Source organism: Macaca thibetana, chromosome 17 (genome assembly GCF_024542745.1).
Source record: "Macaca thibetana thibetana isolate TM-01 chromosome 17, ASM2454274v1, whole genome shotgun sequence".
NCBI lineage: Eukaryota > Metazoa > Chordata > Mammalia > Primates > Cercopithecidae > Macaca > Macaca thibetana.
In genome coordinates this window covers 59,330,060-59,347,441 of record NC_065594.1, presented here as the reverse complement: position 1 = coordinate 59,347,441, position 17,382 = coordinate 59,330,060, and the positions used below count along the sequence as shown (strand labels likewise).

At 35.1% G+C, this 17,382-nt stretch overlaps 1 protein-coding gene across 14 annotated transcripts in view; it reads left to right on the top strand.

The window, feature by feature from the left end:
* Nucleotides 1-17,382, top strand: part of RBM26 (RNA binding motif protein 26) — a 95,112-nt gene that overhangs the window by 38,829 nt on the left and 38,901 nt on the right. For 4 of the 14 annotated variants that reach the window (XM_050766640.1, XM_050766639.1, XM_050766633.1 and 1 more), the window contains exons 7-14: nucleotides 610-849; nucleotides 1,242-1,412; nucleotides 1,726-1,881; nucleotides 7,748-7,859; nucleotides 8,996-9,155; nucleotides 12,011-12,175; nucleotides 12,842-12,973; nucleotides 14,178-14,249. In XM_050766640.1, coding sequence (XP_050622597.1) covers nucleotides 610-849; nucleotides 1,242-1,412; nucleotides 1,726-1,881; nucleotides 7,748-7,859; nucleotides 8,996-9,155; nucleotides 12,011-12,175; nucleotides 12,842-12,973; nucleotides 14,178-14,249 — 1,208 coding nt within the window. The remainder of the gene's footprint in view (nucleotides 1-609; nucleotides 850-1,241; nucleotides 1,413-1,725; nucleotides 1,882-7,747; nucleotides 7,860-8,995; nucleotides 9,156-12,010; nucleotides 12,176-12,841; nucleotides 12,974-14,177; nucleotides 14,250-17,382) is intronic. The other 10 variants (XM_050766638.1, XM_050766637.1, XM_050766636.1 and 7 more) reach the window with 10 other exon arrangements.

Genomic DNA, 17,382 nt, shown 5'->3' with positions numbered 1-17,382 from the left:
CCCTCATGACTCTAACACCTCCCACCAGGCCAACCACCAACATCGTTTGTCACATTTCTCTCTCTTTTTTGCGGGAGATGGAGTCTCACCCTGTCCTCCAGGCTGGAGTACAGTGGCGCAGTCTCGGCTTACTGCAACCTACACCTCCCGGGTCCTAGCGATTTTCCTGCCTCAGCCTCCCTAGTAGCTGGGCTTGCAGGCGCCTGCCACCACGTCCAGCTAATTTTTGTATTTGTAGTAGAGACGGGGTTTCACCATGTTGGTCAGGCTGGTCTCGAACTCCTGACCTCAGGTAATCCACCTGCCTCAACCTCCCAAAGTGCTGGGATTAATAGGCGTTAGCCACCATGCCTGGCCAGATTGTCACATTTCAGCATGAGATGTGGAGACGATAAACGTAGTAACTATGTCAGTATGTTAAATATACTCTTACTTGACAAATATTTATATTACTGGAGAAGAGCAAGTAGCTCTTGGGAAATGGTTAATTATCCTTTTGTCCTATATTAATAATATTCATATTTTTAAATACTTTACTTTTGCTAACTTAGAGAAAATATATATCTCCAGTGCTTTTGACATTTGTTTCTAACTATTCTTTCCCCATAGAAAAGGGTTTTTGTATGAGAGGAGACATGTGTCCTTTCGATCATGGAAGTGATCCAGTGGTTGTAGAAGATGTGAATCTTCCTGGTATGCTGCCTTTCCCAGCACAGCCTCCTGTTGTGGAAGGACCACCTCCTCCTGGACTCCCCCCACCTCCACCAATTCTTACACCCCCACCTGTGAATCTCAGGCCCCCAGTGCCACCTCCAGGTCCATTGCCACCCAGTCTCCCACCTGTTACAGGTAAGTAAATCTGTTTGTTTGCCTGTATTTATCTAGCCATTCTCAGTCTATTTTTAAAACTTAATAGATTCTTAAATTAAAAGTATCTAAAGGAATCCCAGAACTGCCTAATAGAAATTAATAGCAATATACTTCCATTTGGAATACACTTCCATTTTGTAGCCTGTGCCAAGCCAGTTACTATGGTTTGGAGTGACCTTGTAAATTAAGTACATCACTGGTAAAACCCAGCTGCCTGCAGGCCTTCATGGCTTAAGGCAAACCTGCTTTGGAATGTGTTAAAAGGATATCTGATTAGTTGTAAGAGCTTGGTGTTTATAGATATTATAGTTTGATAAATGAGAAGATTATGTTCAGATGTGCAATAACTTGTTTTATTTGTTTGCTTTCAGATGATATTTCTTATTCTTTGGTTTTGACAGGACCACCACCTCCACTTCCTCCTTTGCAGCCATCTGGCATGGATGCTCCTCCAAACTCTGCAACCAGTTCTGTTCCTACTGTGGTAACAACTGGCATTCATCACCAGCCTCCTCCTGCTCCACCCTCTCTTTTTACTGCAGGTACAGTTTTGGCCCTTTTTATATTCGTAATGTAATATAGTTTTAGATGAAGAATTTTAAAATGTCTAGAGAGAATTGCTCTGTGAGGACTACTTTTCTCACTAAAATTATGTAGGCATGGTGAATGAACGTTAAGCCCTCAGTTATGAATGTTTTCAAAATGTTTCTTTTTAATAACTTTTAAAAATAAAGTTATTTTCTTTTTGATACATATAAAGCATGTTATATGTTAATATGTTATATTGTTTACTTTTTCTCTTATCAATATTAAAAAATTACCAAGTGGAGTTTTATAATTGTTTTTTAATTACAGTTTTTGTATTACCAGATACATATGACACAGATGGCTACAATCCTGAAGCCCCAAGCATAACAAACACTTCCAGACCTATGTATAGACACAGAGTGCATGCACAAAGGCCCAACTTGATAGGACTAACATCAGGGGATATGGATTTGCCACCCAGAGGTACTATAATTAATCTTTCCTTCCTGTCATTTTCGTAATATAAACAGTGGGAAAACATTTATAAAGAACAGTTGGTCTTGCCTTTATTGGGGTTGGATAAGGAATGGTGATTTATTTTATTTTACTTTATTTTATTTTATTTTTGGAGACAGTCTCACTCTGTAGCCTAGACTGGAGTGCAGTAGCATGATCTCAGCTCACTCTAACCTCTGCCTCAGCCTCCTGAGTAACTGGGATCACAAACGCATGCCACCATGCCTGGCTAGTTTTTGTATTTTTAGTAGAGATGGGATTTCACCATATTGGGTAGGCTGGTCTTGAACTCCTGACCTCAAGTGATCCGCCTGCCTTGGCCTCCCAAAGTGCTAGGATTATAGGCTTGAGCCACTGTGACTGGCTGGGATGGTGATTTTATTTGTTCCCTGTATCCTTCATTCCCCCATTAGAGAAAATATATTGTGTAATTCTGTATTTGTGGTAGAGGTGACACTTTATTATACAGTTATTACACTGTCCAAGAGGGAAAGGAAGTTCCTTAAAGAAGCACATTTTCTTGGGTAGGCTTTTTTTTTTTTTGTAATTTGTATCATTTGTAATCTTAATTGATTCATTTAAACTCTTGAGAATAACGTTTTAATTCCTAAGAAGTTTATTCCTAGTTTGGAAAATCATCTGTAAAAATTGTGCTTGTTATTTATTTTTACTGACTTTTCACATGTTAAAATTTAATATTAGTTTGCGTGTATTTTTAAGCAAAGGATATTGTGTGTTAGGAAATGACTCAAAATTTTCTTAGAGGAGGCAGACTTTTGGATAAAATTTCTAAAAGGTACAGTTTGGGTTGACATAGTCACAACCTAGGGCAGCAAAAGTGCTACACTAGAGATGTAAATGTAAACTAATAACATTCAGAGGGAGAAAGTTCACATTAATTTGGAAAATACAGTATTTGCTACAGATCACGTTTGATATGGGGAAATGATGGATTGTCAGACATAATGGAAAATATTTCCTGGGCTAATGAAAAATATGTCTTTTTCCCTAACCACCTCAATTAAGTTTTAAATCCCATTTTCTTTCCAGTCTTTTCTTGTCTTACCTAGTCAGAATTAAAAATCATGCTACGTCGGTTGTGAATAAAAATCTTAGTTAAGTAAGTAACAGTACCTAATGGAGTTTGGTAAATGTGTGATTACTTACATACACTTTGTGTTTTTTCTTTTGTTCATTGGAAGCGATCAGATTCTGAGCATCTTCCTTGAATGTTTAAAGGACTTTTTGTAATGAAGGTGTAAGGAACGTTTTAATTCAGATTTATATCCTCTTTGAGATCATAGGACAGCATTTAATGTGGATGCCCATTCCTCTTAAATTCTCTTGGAGGAATTTCAATAGCTATTAACAACAACAGAAAAAAAGATTTTTTTAACAGTTTCTGTTCTGTGTGAGGAATATAGGGATTGCTTGTAATTGAAAAGTGGCCACTTAAGAATTTAACTGTTATGTGATGCTTACCCATGTCCTGAACCTGTCTCCCACCTGGCTAGTTCATAGAAACCCTCTTTTCTTCTTTGGATAACTATTTAGCATGTAGTTTTGTTTCCCTCATACCAGTACTCCTTGCTTTTACTGGGAACCTTTTAGTGGGAATTTCCACCTCAGTTAACCTTTTATTGGGAATTCCCTCTAAAGTCATTTCTTTCTACCTTGCTGCTTTGGAGTGCTATAAATATATGCTACTACAGGTCAATATTTATTAGATCCATTCACATGCCAGGGCAGTTTCTGGTTGTGATCAAGAGAAACAAGGGGATCAAACCCCTTGCATATAAATCTTACCGTGTACAAGTTGAATCTATGGTAATTGCAGCTCTTAATGCTTATAGTTATAGGAAGTGGTCCTGTTCAGAGATAAATGTCTGGCATACCTACTTAGAAATTTGAATGCCTTTTCTCATAGAATCATTGTATGTAGTGATTATTTTAGTACTCTTCTTTAGATACATCATGTACCATTTTTGTGAGCTAGTTTAGGATTGAGTTCTCCATTAGTAACTGATTTTATGTACCAAACAACTGATTTAGCAACCCGTCTAAATTGAGGATTGCCTATAGTACTTCTATTTTCTTACCTCTTTTTAGTCCTCTCCATCCTCCCACCATATGTTCTCATCTATTCCCAGTTTGGATTTTAAATTTACTGTCCTGAATTGTGACAGATACCTAAAAAGCTTATTTATTGTTAATTATATAATTATTACACATTCCTAATAGCCTATAGATGGCCTTAATTTGAATTTGTCATAGACTTATTGTTATGTGATAGCTAAACTTTTATGCTTACTGCTTTAAATCTTGAGGGGAATTATTCAGCAAAAGGAAGGAAATTTGGGCCCTTTGATGCATTGAAATTACTAATGTAAAAGTTACCTGGAGGCCCTGACAGTTATGTTTTGCAGAGTTCTAAAGAGGTGGAAAACTTGATAGATGATCTCATGATTGAATATAGGCAGGAGGAAGGGTTAAGTAGTTTTCCATTTCTAGTCAACAAAACCAGTGCTGACAATTATAGGCAGAAAAACAATTCATTAAAAGGATTATTGGGGAAAAATACATTACATAAAACTATTTAATATTAGACCATTTGCTGACTATATACCAAGAGGAATTTCTGTGTTTTTAATACCCTTCTTTTAAATATATATCGATGAAAGGGATTCTGAATTAGAGAATACAGATGAGATGGAACAAACCCATCTCAATTACTGGAGGCACAACACGTTATTCCTTCTCTTAGTAAACCTTCAGGTACAGAACATATTAAAGTTAAAAACGAAAGATGTTGGATAGGTCACAGATTCTCTAAAAGGGCCGGTGAACCAGGCTTGGGAGGCAGGAATAAGACCAAAAATCCTTTTGCAGAACCGGTCCTGTGAAAGTACCACTGGACAGAGAAACATCACAGGAGCTAGATACAGGATGTTTCCACCCTATCTGCTTTAGAGATGTAGGATAAGTCAGAGTTAGAGGAAGAGAGTAGATACAGCCTATGTACCCTGTGATACTTTTAAGAAACTGAAGGAATTTTGTGACTGGAAGAGAAGTAAAGAATGTAGAGGGAGGTAAGAGGCTAATTAAAGCATTTACAGAATTTTAGAATAGAGGCGATGATAGTAGCTGGACTAGGGTAATAATAGAAGTGAAAAAAAATTAAGTTTAGTGGAAAGAATTGACAGAACTTGTAACTTACTGAATTTGGAGGCTTAGAATAGGGGTAATAAGAGGATGAAATTAGACACCCGTTTCCTGCCCTGGATAATTGGGCAGGAATTCTCATTCATTGAGAAGAACAGCTTTGACAGAGAGATAAATTTAGTTTTGAAAGTGTTTAACTTCTTGTGCCCCTGGGGCATGTGAGTAGAAAAGTCCAGTGGGAAATAGGATATGGAAGTCTGAGGCCCATGAGAGACAGCTGGCTAGAATATACAGATTTTGGAATCATGCATATGTAGAACTTCAGTCCTTTATCTTTTCTTCTGTCCCATTAGTACCAGTGGGAGGTAAAGGGAAATAGAAGGAGCCATACCAAAATCTGTAGGTCTGAACATAATTTTAAAAACCTTTCTCGTGTGTTTCTAAAATCTTCCTCTCCCCATCCCAACTGAGAATCACTGAAAAAGATAAATGAAGCCATGGCAGTAGATAAGAAAGTTATTTTAGGAAGGCTACATAAAGTGAGATGAGAAAACCCAAGTATAACTGCTTGACAAATATCAGCATCAAAGTAAATGGACAGAGAAAGGGGAACTTTATAGAAAACTTAGAAATGAAGCCCAAAAGCTGCAGACAAAAGCAAGGAGTGGGGATTCCTAAAAACCCAGGGAATATAATATCTAAGATGGAAAAGGAGATGATCAACAGCCACAAATTCTCCTGTGAGGTCCAGTAAGAGGACTGGGATGTATTCATAGACTTAAGCAACAAGTGAGGACATGAGTGATTTTAGCACGAGCAAGTAAAGTGCAGTAATGGGAGCAACTGCCAGTTTTCAGAGGATTAGTGAGTGGGTGTTAAGAGAGCAAAGTTAGTAAGTGTGGACATTGATTAGGAAAGGGCTGTGGGGGTATGGAGAGAGATGTTGTTGCTAAAGGGAAAACTGGTTTTAGGAGCGTTTCTTTTTGTTTAAAATGGAGTAATTTGAGCTGTAATGTTTGAATGTTGATGGGAGGTTTCAGTGTCCTGGGAAAGGTTCAAAATGGAGGAAAGTAGCAAGGGTCCCAAGCATTGATTTGAGTCTCTGTATGTATGGCATCTGTGGGTAGTTATATATCAAATATGACTTGACTGGAATGATTGGGAAAATGGTAGTTTCTTTAATAGAAATGTTTAAGAAAAAAGAAAGGTAGACTTAATATGAAGATAATTTGAATGTTCTGCATACTGAGTTTTGAGATACCTGTAGGATTTCCAGAGAGAACCAAGAAGTTGAAATTTAGAATTGACTATATGCTGTCCTCCTGAAGGAGACCATAGCTGTAGCCATGACAGAGATTGTGCTGAAACAGATCTTCAGTTCTTTTGGTTAGTTATGTGTTTAGAAATATGTAAGAATAGGATTTTAGACAATCAATTTTACCATCTATAAAAAAGGAGTTTTTAAGTTCCATTTTTCTCTGTGGATTAAGGTTTGCATGTTTTAAACTTTGGAGTCATTTGGGAATAACAGATTAAATGTGCTATGCTCATTACATGCCATGAAGTAAATATAAAATGTTGAAAGTAACAGACTTTTACATCTCTTTTACACTGTATTTTAGACTTGAATCTTTTCCTTTTTAAAGCAAGTATGCTTTCATTATGTTCATATTTTATGAATCTATTCCATATTTAAAAGCAGCTCACTTCAAATCGTAACTCTGAGCTATCACTTCTCAAAGGTTATTGGTTTAGTGTTAAGTTTCGAACCTTTTAGGTTGTGCATTTGATTTCAAAACTGTGAACTTAAAGCCTCAAAGTGATTCTTTCTCATTTGTGTGCACATATATATATATATATATTTGTAGTGATGGTAGATGGGAATGGTGACTTGGGTTTTATCTACAAAGAAGTGACCTACAGAATCACATTTTAATTTGGCATATGAGAATTGATTCTTTTTCATAGTTAGGTGTGAAATGAATATATTGAAATAAGTTTTAGAAAACCCTTAGATTACTGTATTTGAATATACAGTAATTCCCCTTCGTCTGTGGGTCATATGTTCCAAGACTCCTCGTGTGTAAAACCACACAGAGTACCAAACCCTACATACACAATGCTTTTTCCTATACAGGCACACCTGTGATAAAGTTTCACTTGTAAATCAGACACAGAGCTAAACAACAATGTCTAATAATAAAATGAAACAATTATAACAATATACTATAATAAGTTATATGAATGGTCCCTGTCTTTCTCTGTCAAATATCTTATTGTATTTACCCTTCTTGGGATGATAGGAGATGATAAAATGCCTACATGGTGAGATCGAGTGTTGGAGCAGGATGGTGTGAGATTTTATCACACTACTCAGAACTGCAAGCAGTTTAAAACTTAGGAATTGTTTACTATTTCTGTAGTTTTCCGTAATTTTGGACTGTGGTTGACAAGAGGTAACTGAAATCGTAAAAGTGAAACTGGATGAGGGGGAGCTAGTATACATTTATTTCTATTTCTACTAGTATACATTTATATATATTTCTTCTAAAAAATATATATATATGTTTAGACAAAACCCAGAAATTTTTCTGTATGAAGAAGGTATCTATGATAAATAGAAAAGATTAACCTATGCTTATTTTTTTCATTTTCTTTTGTTTTAAAACAGAAAAGCCTCCTAATAAAAGCAGTATGAGGATAGTAGTGGACTCAGAATCAAGGAAAAGAACCATTGGTTCTGGAGAGCCTGGAGTTCCTACAAAGAAGACTTGGTTTGATAAGTAAGGTGGCCGGGAAGATTGAGGAGTGTAGTTGTGCATTGATTTTTAGGATCGTTTCTGTATTATTATGATAATACGGTTTGTTTTCTTCCAAAAATGTTACTCTATTCTGTAAACAATTCCTAAGTGTGAGTTTTCTAAAAATTCGTAAGTTAGTTGTCTGATGTTAGAAAAGCATTTTCTTACAGAAATGGTGTGGTAGTTGAGGGCCTAATTTTTTCCTCTTATCATTTACCCTCCTCCAAAAAACTCACTCTTTAACTTAGACCTGTTGAGTACTAGCTATGTACAGGATAATCATGAGCCTCTCATCATTAGAGAAAGGAGGTATAGATCAGACCTGTCAAGACACTTTCATATGTGGAAGGTTGCTGTTTGGAGCTAGAAAGGGCTTTTGTGGGGGTTAGGGAATCTGGATAGGCATTGAATGGTCAAGGAAGAGCTTCAGAGAAAGGGATAAGGAATCAGAATGTTAAGATATGTGTGAAATGATTCATTTATAAATAAATGTGTGAAGAGAAACTAGGATCACTTTTAGAGCTTTAACATCTACTTAATAATGGATAGTTTCTGGTTCTTTGTGATTAATTCTGTGATTTAATGCAGTGTAACCTCTCCAGGCCACAGTTTTGTCCTTTTTTCAAGTGTCAAAATGTATTCTCTATAGTTCCAACAATTCTTTTTTTCTTTTTTTAAAAAAGTAGGAAAGAGGTTGAGACTGTCATCAAAGAAAATAAAATTTAAAATCAAATTTAAAACTTAAAGTTTTAAGGTAGGATATTTTTTAGTAAGCTGGCGTTTACAGAATCAGAATAAAGGTTATATATGCAAATTGACTAAAAGAGGGTACTGAGACTTTTCCTGATAGGAATATTAAGTAGAGGTGGATCAGAAGTGGAAAGTAACAAGTGATATGGCAGAACCCTTCTCAGCTGGCTTCCATGAAAGGTGCTAACAGTGCTCATTTGGAAACTTCATTGTTGGAAGAAAATTTAAATTTCCTTTATCAACCAGTAATTTCAATTTGGGGGAAAATTGAACTTAATCGGATATCTATTTTGTTAAACTTTATTCCCTTATATTTGGTCGGGGTCAGGATTTATAAATGTATTGGCTAACTTGAATTTTGTTTACAGACCAAATTTTAATAGAACAAACAGCCCAGGCTTTCAGAAGAAGGTTCAATTTGGAAATGAAAATACCAAACTTGAACTTAGAAAAGTTCCTCCAGAATTAAATAATATCAGCAAACTTAATGAACATTTTAGTCGATTTGGAACCTTGGTTAACTTACAGGTAAGAGCCATGAAATGGTTTTGTTATCTCTTCTTATTGTTTAGGGAACTTAATGTAATAAGAAAACTACCTTTAGAAATAAATACTATAAGGCTGGGCGTGGTGGCTCACGCCTGTAATCCTAGCACTTTAGGAGGCCAAGGCGGGCAGATCACCTGAGCCTGGCCAACATGGTGAAACCCCGTCTCTACTAAAGATACAAAAATTAGCCAGGTGTGGTGGCAGGCACCTGCAATCCCAGCTACTCGGGAGGTTGAGGCAGGAGAATTCGCTTATATCTGGGAGGCTAAGGTTTCAGTGAGCCAAGATCATGCCACTGCACTCCAGCCTGGGCGACAAGAGCAAAACTCCGTCTCCAAAAAAAAAAAAAAAAATAGAAAATTTGTTACTCTCAATTGGGAAAATTGGACATGAAATGGAACTCTGTCTTTTAGAAAAAATACAATTTTCAGTGTTTCAATTAATCATATTATAAACTTTTTGTCTAATAAAGGTTGTCCTAAAACTACAGCAAAGTTAATCACAGTGGTAAAATCCAATCTTACAATAGTTTTCATTTCCTCAGTTTCTCAAAATCATTAGATTTATTTTTGTCACCCGTATGGCGGGACACACTTAATAGAGACTTTTGGGGCCCAGATACCTTGTAATCCGTAATTAGTTTAAACGTTTACTTTTTCTTTACCACTTTTGAATATCCTTCAACGTAAGTAACAGTAACAGTAATTTGTATTTGACTGCACCTATAATTAGACCTTGGCTTGGGTATATATAACTTGGGTGTTTTTTTAGTATTGAGTTTATATTATGTGATGTGTTGAAAGTGTTGAAATAGTATGTTGAATTTTACCCCCATTTTGTATGGTGTTCTTTTTGCAATTAAAATAATTATGTTTTATAATTTAATAAAAACAAATATTAGAGGATACGATTCATCCTAACAACTTAGGATATTTTGGAAAATTTTATGTTTTTTGCCATTAAAAAGTACTATAAAAGTAATAGAGGGGAAAAATTCATGTTTGATTCAGGTAGGGCGACAGAAATATATACATAGAATTTAAAGGAAGTGGTTCCCTTTCAAAAACTCTTTGTGTCTGTTCCATTCCCCTGCCCATCTATAATTACATTATTGTTGACAGTTTATCATATGTTATTTTAGATTTTTTGTTACACAATTCTGTGTCTGTTTATCTGCACACAAACTTAAAAGTATTTATGAGCCCATAGTATACACATTACCCTGTGGTTAGTTAGATCTTGAATGTCTCTGAGTTATCTTTTTATGGCAATTTTATTTGATCTACCACTATATCTAGTCATAAAAAGGTTTTCAAAATATTCTTCACACAATTAACTACTAATATTTAAAATTTTTTTTAAAGCTGAGGGGCAAAACATATCTCACTGTTGTTTCTATTTGCTTTTACTCAATTACTAGTGAGGTTGAAATCTTCTGTTGATTGGTTCTTTTGCCATGTCTATGTACTACCTGCATTATTCTTAAAACATGTTTTTCAAAATCAGTTTTCAAAACTCTTTAGCTTCATGCTAATTAAACATAGTGATAAAATTGATGTTTATAAAGTCTTAAAAAATGTATAATTTTTAAAATGTTACCAAAATTATCTTCATAGTTAATGGTTATTGAATACTTCTGACTGTGTATACTCTCTGTTCTATGTGAATTATTTAATTCTTAAAATAACCCTAAAGAGTGAGTATGGTTATTCTCATTTGTAGAAAAAGAAAACAAGGCCCAGAAAGGTTAAGTAACCTGATCATGTTCATGTGAAAGTAGTAGCCAAAGTTTGAGCCAGGCAGTTTGATTCCAACTACTCTTTTGTTTTGTTTTTTGTTTTTTGTTTTTTTGAGATAGAGTCTCACTCTTGTCACTGAGGCTGGAGTGAGGTGGCATGGTTACGGCTCATTGTAGCCTCGACCTCTTGGGCTTATGTGATTCTCCTGCCTCAGCCTCCCGAGTAGCTGGGACCACAGTTGTGTGCCATCACACCCAGCTAGTATTTTTTCAATTATTATTTGTACCAATGGGGTCTCAATATGTTGTCCAGGCTGGTCTTGACCTCCTGGGCTCAAGCAGTCCTCCTGCCTTGGTTTCCCAGAGTGCTGGGATTACTGACATGAGCCACCATGCCTGGCCCAGGCCACTCTTAATATCTGTTCTGTATTGCTGCACACTACAGTGGTTTATATACCACACTTTGGAAAACTCTATTATTGAAAGAATAGGAAGTTTGAAGTGAAAAGTCTTGGATTTATTACTTATTAGCTGTAAGTGTCTATAGAATCACATTCCTTGAAATCTCAGTTTTCTCATGTATCAAATGTGATTGATGCTGTTATTATATGGTCTCTTTTTTTGTTCTTAAATTTTCTTGTGCTTTTGGAAATGTGAGAATTACGAATTTGGGCAGTTGTTCAGATGGATTTTTCTGTAATTTTTTATTAGAGCTAACCCCTTGCAAAGTAGTTTACTGCCTTCTTCAGATTCTGTGGATCTTTGCCATGTCGTTTATTGACAATCGGGATTGTTTCTCATAGTCGCTATTAAAATTGGGAATAAAAAGAGAAACACTTTGAATGCCTATGTATAACATTTATGCAGTTGGCTTTCTCTGCTATTATATAGAGGGACTCTTTTTATACTGTGAACAATCCTTGGTTACTATTTCTTCTGGAGCAAAAGTAGACTGTGGTCTACTAATCTAGATACTAGGAAGTATAAATACAGAATCTTACTTGGAGGGACCAGTATTTCACTTCTTGAGGAATTTTACTCTATGAAGCAACAGATTCCTTTGGAAATTCACTGTTCTTAATATTTTAAATCTTAGGTTGCTTATAATGGTGATCCTGAAGGTGCCCTTATCCAATTTGCAACATACGAAGAAGCAAAGAAAGCAATATCAAGTACGGAGGCGGTATTAAACAATCGCTTTATTAAGGTTTATTGGCACAGAGAAGGAAGCACCCAGCAGTTACAAACTACTTCTCCAAAGGTAAGATAGAAATTTGTGTAAAAGTATGTGCATTTCTTAGAAAGCTCTTAGCATAGTGTTTACAAGTAGAGGCATTGGAATCAAGTAGGCCTGAGTTCACACCTGAGTTCTGCATTTAGCTTCCGTTACCTGTAAAGACTTGAAAAAGTTACTCAACCTTTCTAACCTGTTCTCTCATATAATTGTGATGTTAATTGCTAGTTGAGAGAATAGCATGATGTGTGTGAGGCATATAGAATAGTCCCTGGCAGATAGGAGGTACTCAGTAAATGATAGCTATGTATATTCCAGAAATTTAGACTGTAGGTTCATCTTAGAAATTCTCTCTTCTTTCCCCTCTCCCTTTTCTCTCTCCTTTCTGTCCCAACCCCATCAGTGAATCAGTCAGTGTTTATATAGAGGTTTATTAACAGCAGTGTGGGTTTTGATTGTTAAAACAGAAGACAGTGAAAGATGGACTTTAATCTTTTCCAGTAAATAAGTTATTTTATGCAAAGATAACATCTTTATATATGTGTGGATGAAATTAGAAGGCAGTTAGGTTTTGACTCTAAGCTGTATTTTAAAAACTTTCTCTGCATGGGCAATTTAGTAACAAAATAACACAGGTCGCTTTCCATCCTCTTGAATGAATCAACTTGTTTAACATTTTTTTCTTGTTCTGAGGTAATGCAGCCTTTAGTCCAGCAGCCCATTTTGCCTGTTGTGAAGCAGTCAGTCAAAGAGCGACTGGGTCCAGTACCTTCAAATACTATTGAACCTGCAGAAGCCCAGAGTGCCACTTCAGACCTTCCTCAGGTAAAGCGAAGATCTTACGATTGTGCCTGTAATAGGTTCTCAGTAATTTAGTTTCCCTTGGTGATTTGAATTATAGTTAATTATATATATTTTACATAGAAATATGATAGTCTTTACATATTTGAACCCCACCTATAAGGTTTGTTTTTTTTTTAATTTTTACCATTACCATAACATTTTCTCAGTCTCTACTTTTCCTATAGTATTTGAATCTTAAATTCTTCTCTCCAGTTAATATTTATGAGAAAGATTTCTCTCTCACTTTGTGGAGGAGATATATTTCAGCAAAACTGCCTGAAGAGTGAAGTTGAGTACATTAAATCTTATTTTTTCTATCATCTTTTTACTTAATTAGAATTCTGTTCCAGAGATAATTGTGTAGTAGACTGACTAAAAGCTTATGGGAAGGGAAGGCTTAAACCATCAAGTTAAGCATGCTTGATATTATACTGTTTTAAGTACTTAGACCGCTCTCATAACTTTGCATCACTTATTCCTGACTCTGGGATTCTTTTCTCCGTGTATCATTTCCTTCCCACTTCCTTCGACACTTGAGTGGCAGTTTCTTGTTTCTATACTCTCAGTCTCTGAAACTTAGCTTTCCTTTGTCTCCCAATGTTTCAGCATTTGCTGTGTAAAATAGAGTTAGGATGTAGTATCCTACTTAGCTAATGGATGCCACCTTACTAAAGTATTCTTCCTAGATAATTCCTGAAGAGTAAGATGTTGAATTTCTGCAAGGACATGCAGAATATCAGTTGGTAAATTATTAGTTAATTTTAAAAATGCCCAGTCCTAACATCCCAAATTATCTCCAAATACAGTATATTTGGATATAAAATAAACATACTTTAGAAGAAGTTGGCACTATTTTTAAGCTCAGTAAATGGGCATATATTTTAATTTTTAAAATTTGAGATTTTCTCCTAATTTATTCTGTGTCAGTGGCAGGGACTTTAGCAACCACATGGCTCAGACCTCTTAGTTTACATCATTTTTCATGATTGAATAATATTGCATACTGTTTATTTTTGTTTTCCCACATATTTTCTTTCTCTTTCTTTTAAGAAGAACCAAGTTTTTGTGGTTAGTGTTGGTATACTCATAGGCTCTGTATATATTAGTAGAATCAGAATGTTCAAGATCCCAACAGACTTTTATATGTTTGGGGAAACACTGAATATGTCCATTTTAATTTTTTTAGAATGTAACTAAGTTATCTGTGAAGGACAGGTTGGGTTTTGTATCAAAGCCATCTGTTTCAGCAACTGAAAAGGTAAGAAGAATAGCATGATGTGTTTGTCTTGGCTTCATAAATGTTTTCAGGTGGCATCTTAATTTTTAATTTTTTTCATAGTTCTAAACTCTTGCTTCTTAATAGTATCTGTATCTTTTCCTACCTTTTGCTTTCCATTTGCTGAAAAAGAAAAATATTTTCCTTTTTTTACTTTTGCATCAGCATTTTAATACTTGCCTCCCACTATATTTCCGTGTACTCCATTCCTTTTCTTTGTTTTATTCTTTTTATTTACTTTGTTTTCCTTAGAGATACTGTGCATTTTGATTTGACAACTCTGGCAGCCTAATAGAAAGGGCCATGATTAGGAATTTCACTCACCTGAGTTTGAGCCCTGGCTCTTCACTTACTAACTGCATGACATTGGGCAGTGTTCTTAATTTTTCTGAATCTTTTTACTCATCGGTAAAATGGTGATGGTAATATTTGTCTTGCTCATGGGGTTTTCTGAGGATCAAATAAAATCATTTGTTTACATAGATTTTCGTAAAATGGAAAGGATGATGTAAATGTAAGTTTTTTACTTATTACTCAACAGTAATTGATGTAGCATAACAATGCGTTTAGTCATTTTTAATGAAGGGGGTAAATATTTATTAAATCAGGACCATTTATGGATATATCTTATAGTTTTGTGTAGATGTTATTTTTTTTCTGTTTAGGTATGAGTAAATGCTTTGTCTTTAATTTTATTTGAGGCATATGAAATCACAGAATGTGAGAATTAAATAATCTTTCTTAGTTCTAGATGCTTATCTTAAAATCAAGGCCCAAACAGTGTTATGATTTCATCTGTATACTGTGAGTCACTGAGCCAGAACTAGAATTTGGGGCTCCTATTTCTGGTCCATGGCTCTTTTCAGTTTGAAGATTGGAAATCGATTTCAGAAATAAACAGTACATCAGTGAGATAGCTGCCCTGTTGTCTTCACTATATTCTTCAGTATATTATTTTCTTTATTTACAGTGTTAAACTTCGGCAGTTTTAGATATTTGAATCTGAGTTTGTGTATCAGACTTTCCTCTTGGGCATCTCAGCATTACTTCGGGCATAATGTGCCTAAAATGAATTCGTTGTTTCCCGTATAAATTAACTTATCCTAGCCCTTAGATCAGAAAGTGATACCACCATTTTCTAAGCTGTGTGATCTAACAGCCTTACAATCATTTACTTGTGTTTGCAGACCACTTCTTTTTCTGCCACCTTCAGTTCCCTAGCCTCTGGGTGCAGTGTCTTAACTGGAATCCTGGAATTCCCCTCCTCTAGTTTGTACTGTCACCATCCTACACTCAGACTTATTTTGGTGTTAATTCATTATAGAAACTTTGAGTTTCTCAGCTAAATTACTTTCCTTGATTCACAGCTCATCGATAACTCAATAATTCTAGTTCTGTTACTTCTGCTCTAGTCTTTCCTTTCTACCCAAGGGAGTACTTTTCTGCTCATTGTCCTTTGGCCTTTCCTGACTTTTATTATTATTGTTTTTTGGGGGGGTGATTTTTCTGGAGTGCATTTCCCCCACCTAACTAAATTCTAGTCATTCTTTAAAGAGTGAAAGTCTCTCTAACATCTCCCATGAAACCTCCAGATTTTTCTGTTATCCCCCCTCCTCCTTGGAATTTCTGTGCTGCTTAGTCTGTGCCACTAAATTTAGCAGTATCAAATACTTACTTTGATTAGGTTTATCCTCCTTGAAAATAAGTATTGCAGAAGAAAGAAACACTGGAAGTGTTTGAGGTGATAGATTTTGATTATTACATAATGTATGTTTGTATCAAAACATCACACTGTACCCCATAAATATGTACAATTCTGTCAATTAAAAGTAAAATAAAACTTAACACTAAGTTCAGCTATACTTAGTGTACTACTGAGCAATTCTAGAGACATCTGAAATACTCAGTTATATTTGGAGTCTGTGTAATGTAAGATTTGGACTTTTAAAATTGAAGTATGTACTGATAGCTTTTATAAAATTTTTGCAGTGTATTGTGAGTACAGATTTCTAGTTGATAATATAACTTTACTAATGGATAGACTAATATATATATATTATGCTAATGCAATAAACCACTAACTGAATTTTTATGGAGAAAAATTCATTTGTGGTAGCAAGCTATTTATGGGGAAAAATATTTTTGATAAATACTGTAAACAGCCTATTAAGGAAAACAGTAAGTATGTAACTTTTATTTGTCTTCAGTGAGTGTCTTTACAGAGAAACATTTTATTTTTGCTTATTTCTGTTGTTTCTGTTCCCCTAATCATTAGGGGGTTTGGGTCCAAAACACTTACAGGGCAGTGATTCAAAGAAGTCTTAGAAAGAATAGAAGAATGTCCCCCATCATCAAATATTAGTTGAAAGATTCTTTATTTAAAAAAAATGAAGGCAGGGGAAAACCCAAAGCTTGTATCTACACAGTATCCTATGTCATTATTAAAGTAAATGAATGCGCAAATGTAACATTTTATACCTTCCCTATCAACCACATGCAGTAAAACCTTTAGTGATTATTCTTTATTCTGAGACCCCATTTTCATGAGGGGGCTAGAAGAGATTAAAGTTAAAACGTAATTGCTGATGGTAAATACGAAGATTTGCAATAGGTATTTAGTTATTATGTGAATAGATTTAATAAATTGTGTTTGAGTGCCTCTGCTTACTAAAGAAATTCATGAAGAATAAAGGGCTACATCTGTATGTACTGTCCTGGTTAGTTTTTTTAACTGTTCAAATTATCTTGCTAAATGCCTTCTAAATTCTAAGAAGGTAAACTGAATAACCAATGGAATATTTAATCTTTTTTATCATATCAGCTTTAGATATCGAATTTATGATACAGGATGTTATTATTCTTTACTCATGTCTTTTGCAGTTTAAAAATATATCTTGGTCTCTTTGCTTGATGGTATATTAACATCTATACCATGGAACTTTTAAAAGGAAAATTGTCTGGTATAATTAAAAGAATATTGCATGTCATAGAGAAACTTCAGCTGTTGGTTTAGCAGCTGCCATTGTGTAGATGCTAAGCAAATCTTACTATGTTTCCTTGGATTTTTGAAATTTGGATTTGTTGTGTAACTTTGCTACTTTAAAGATTTAGAGGA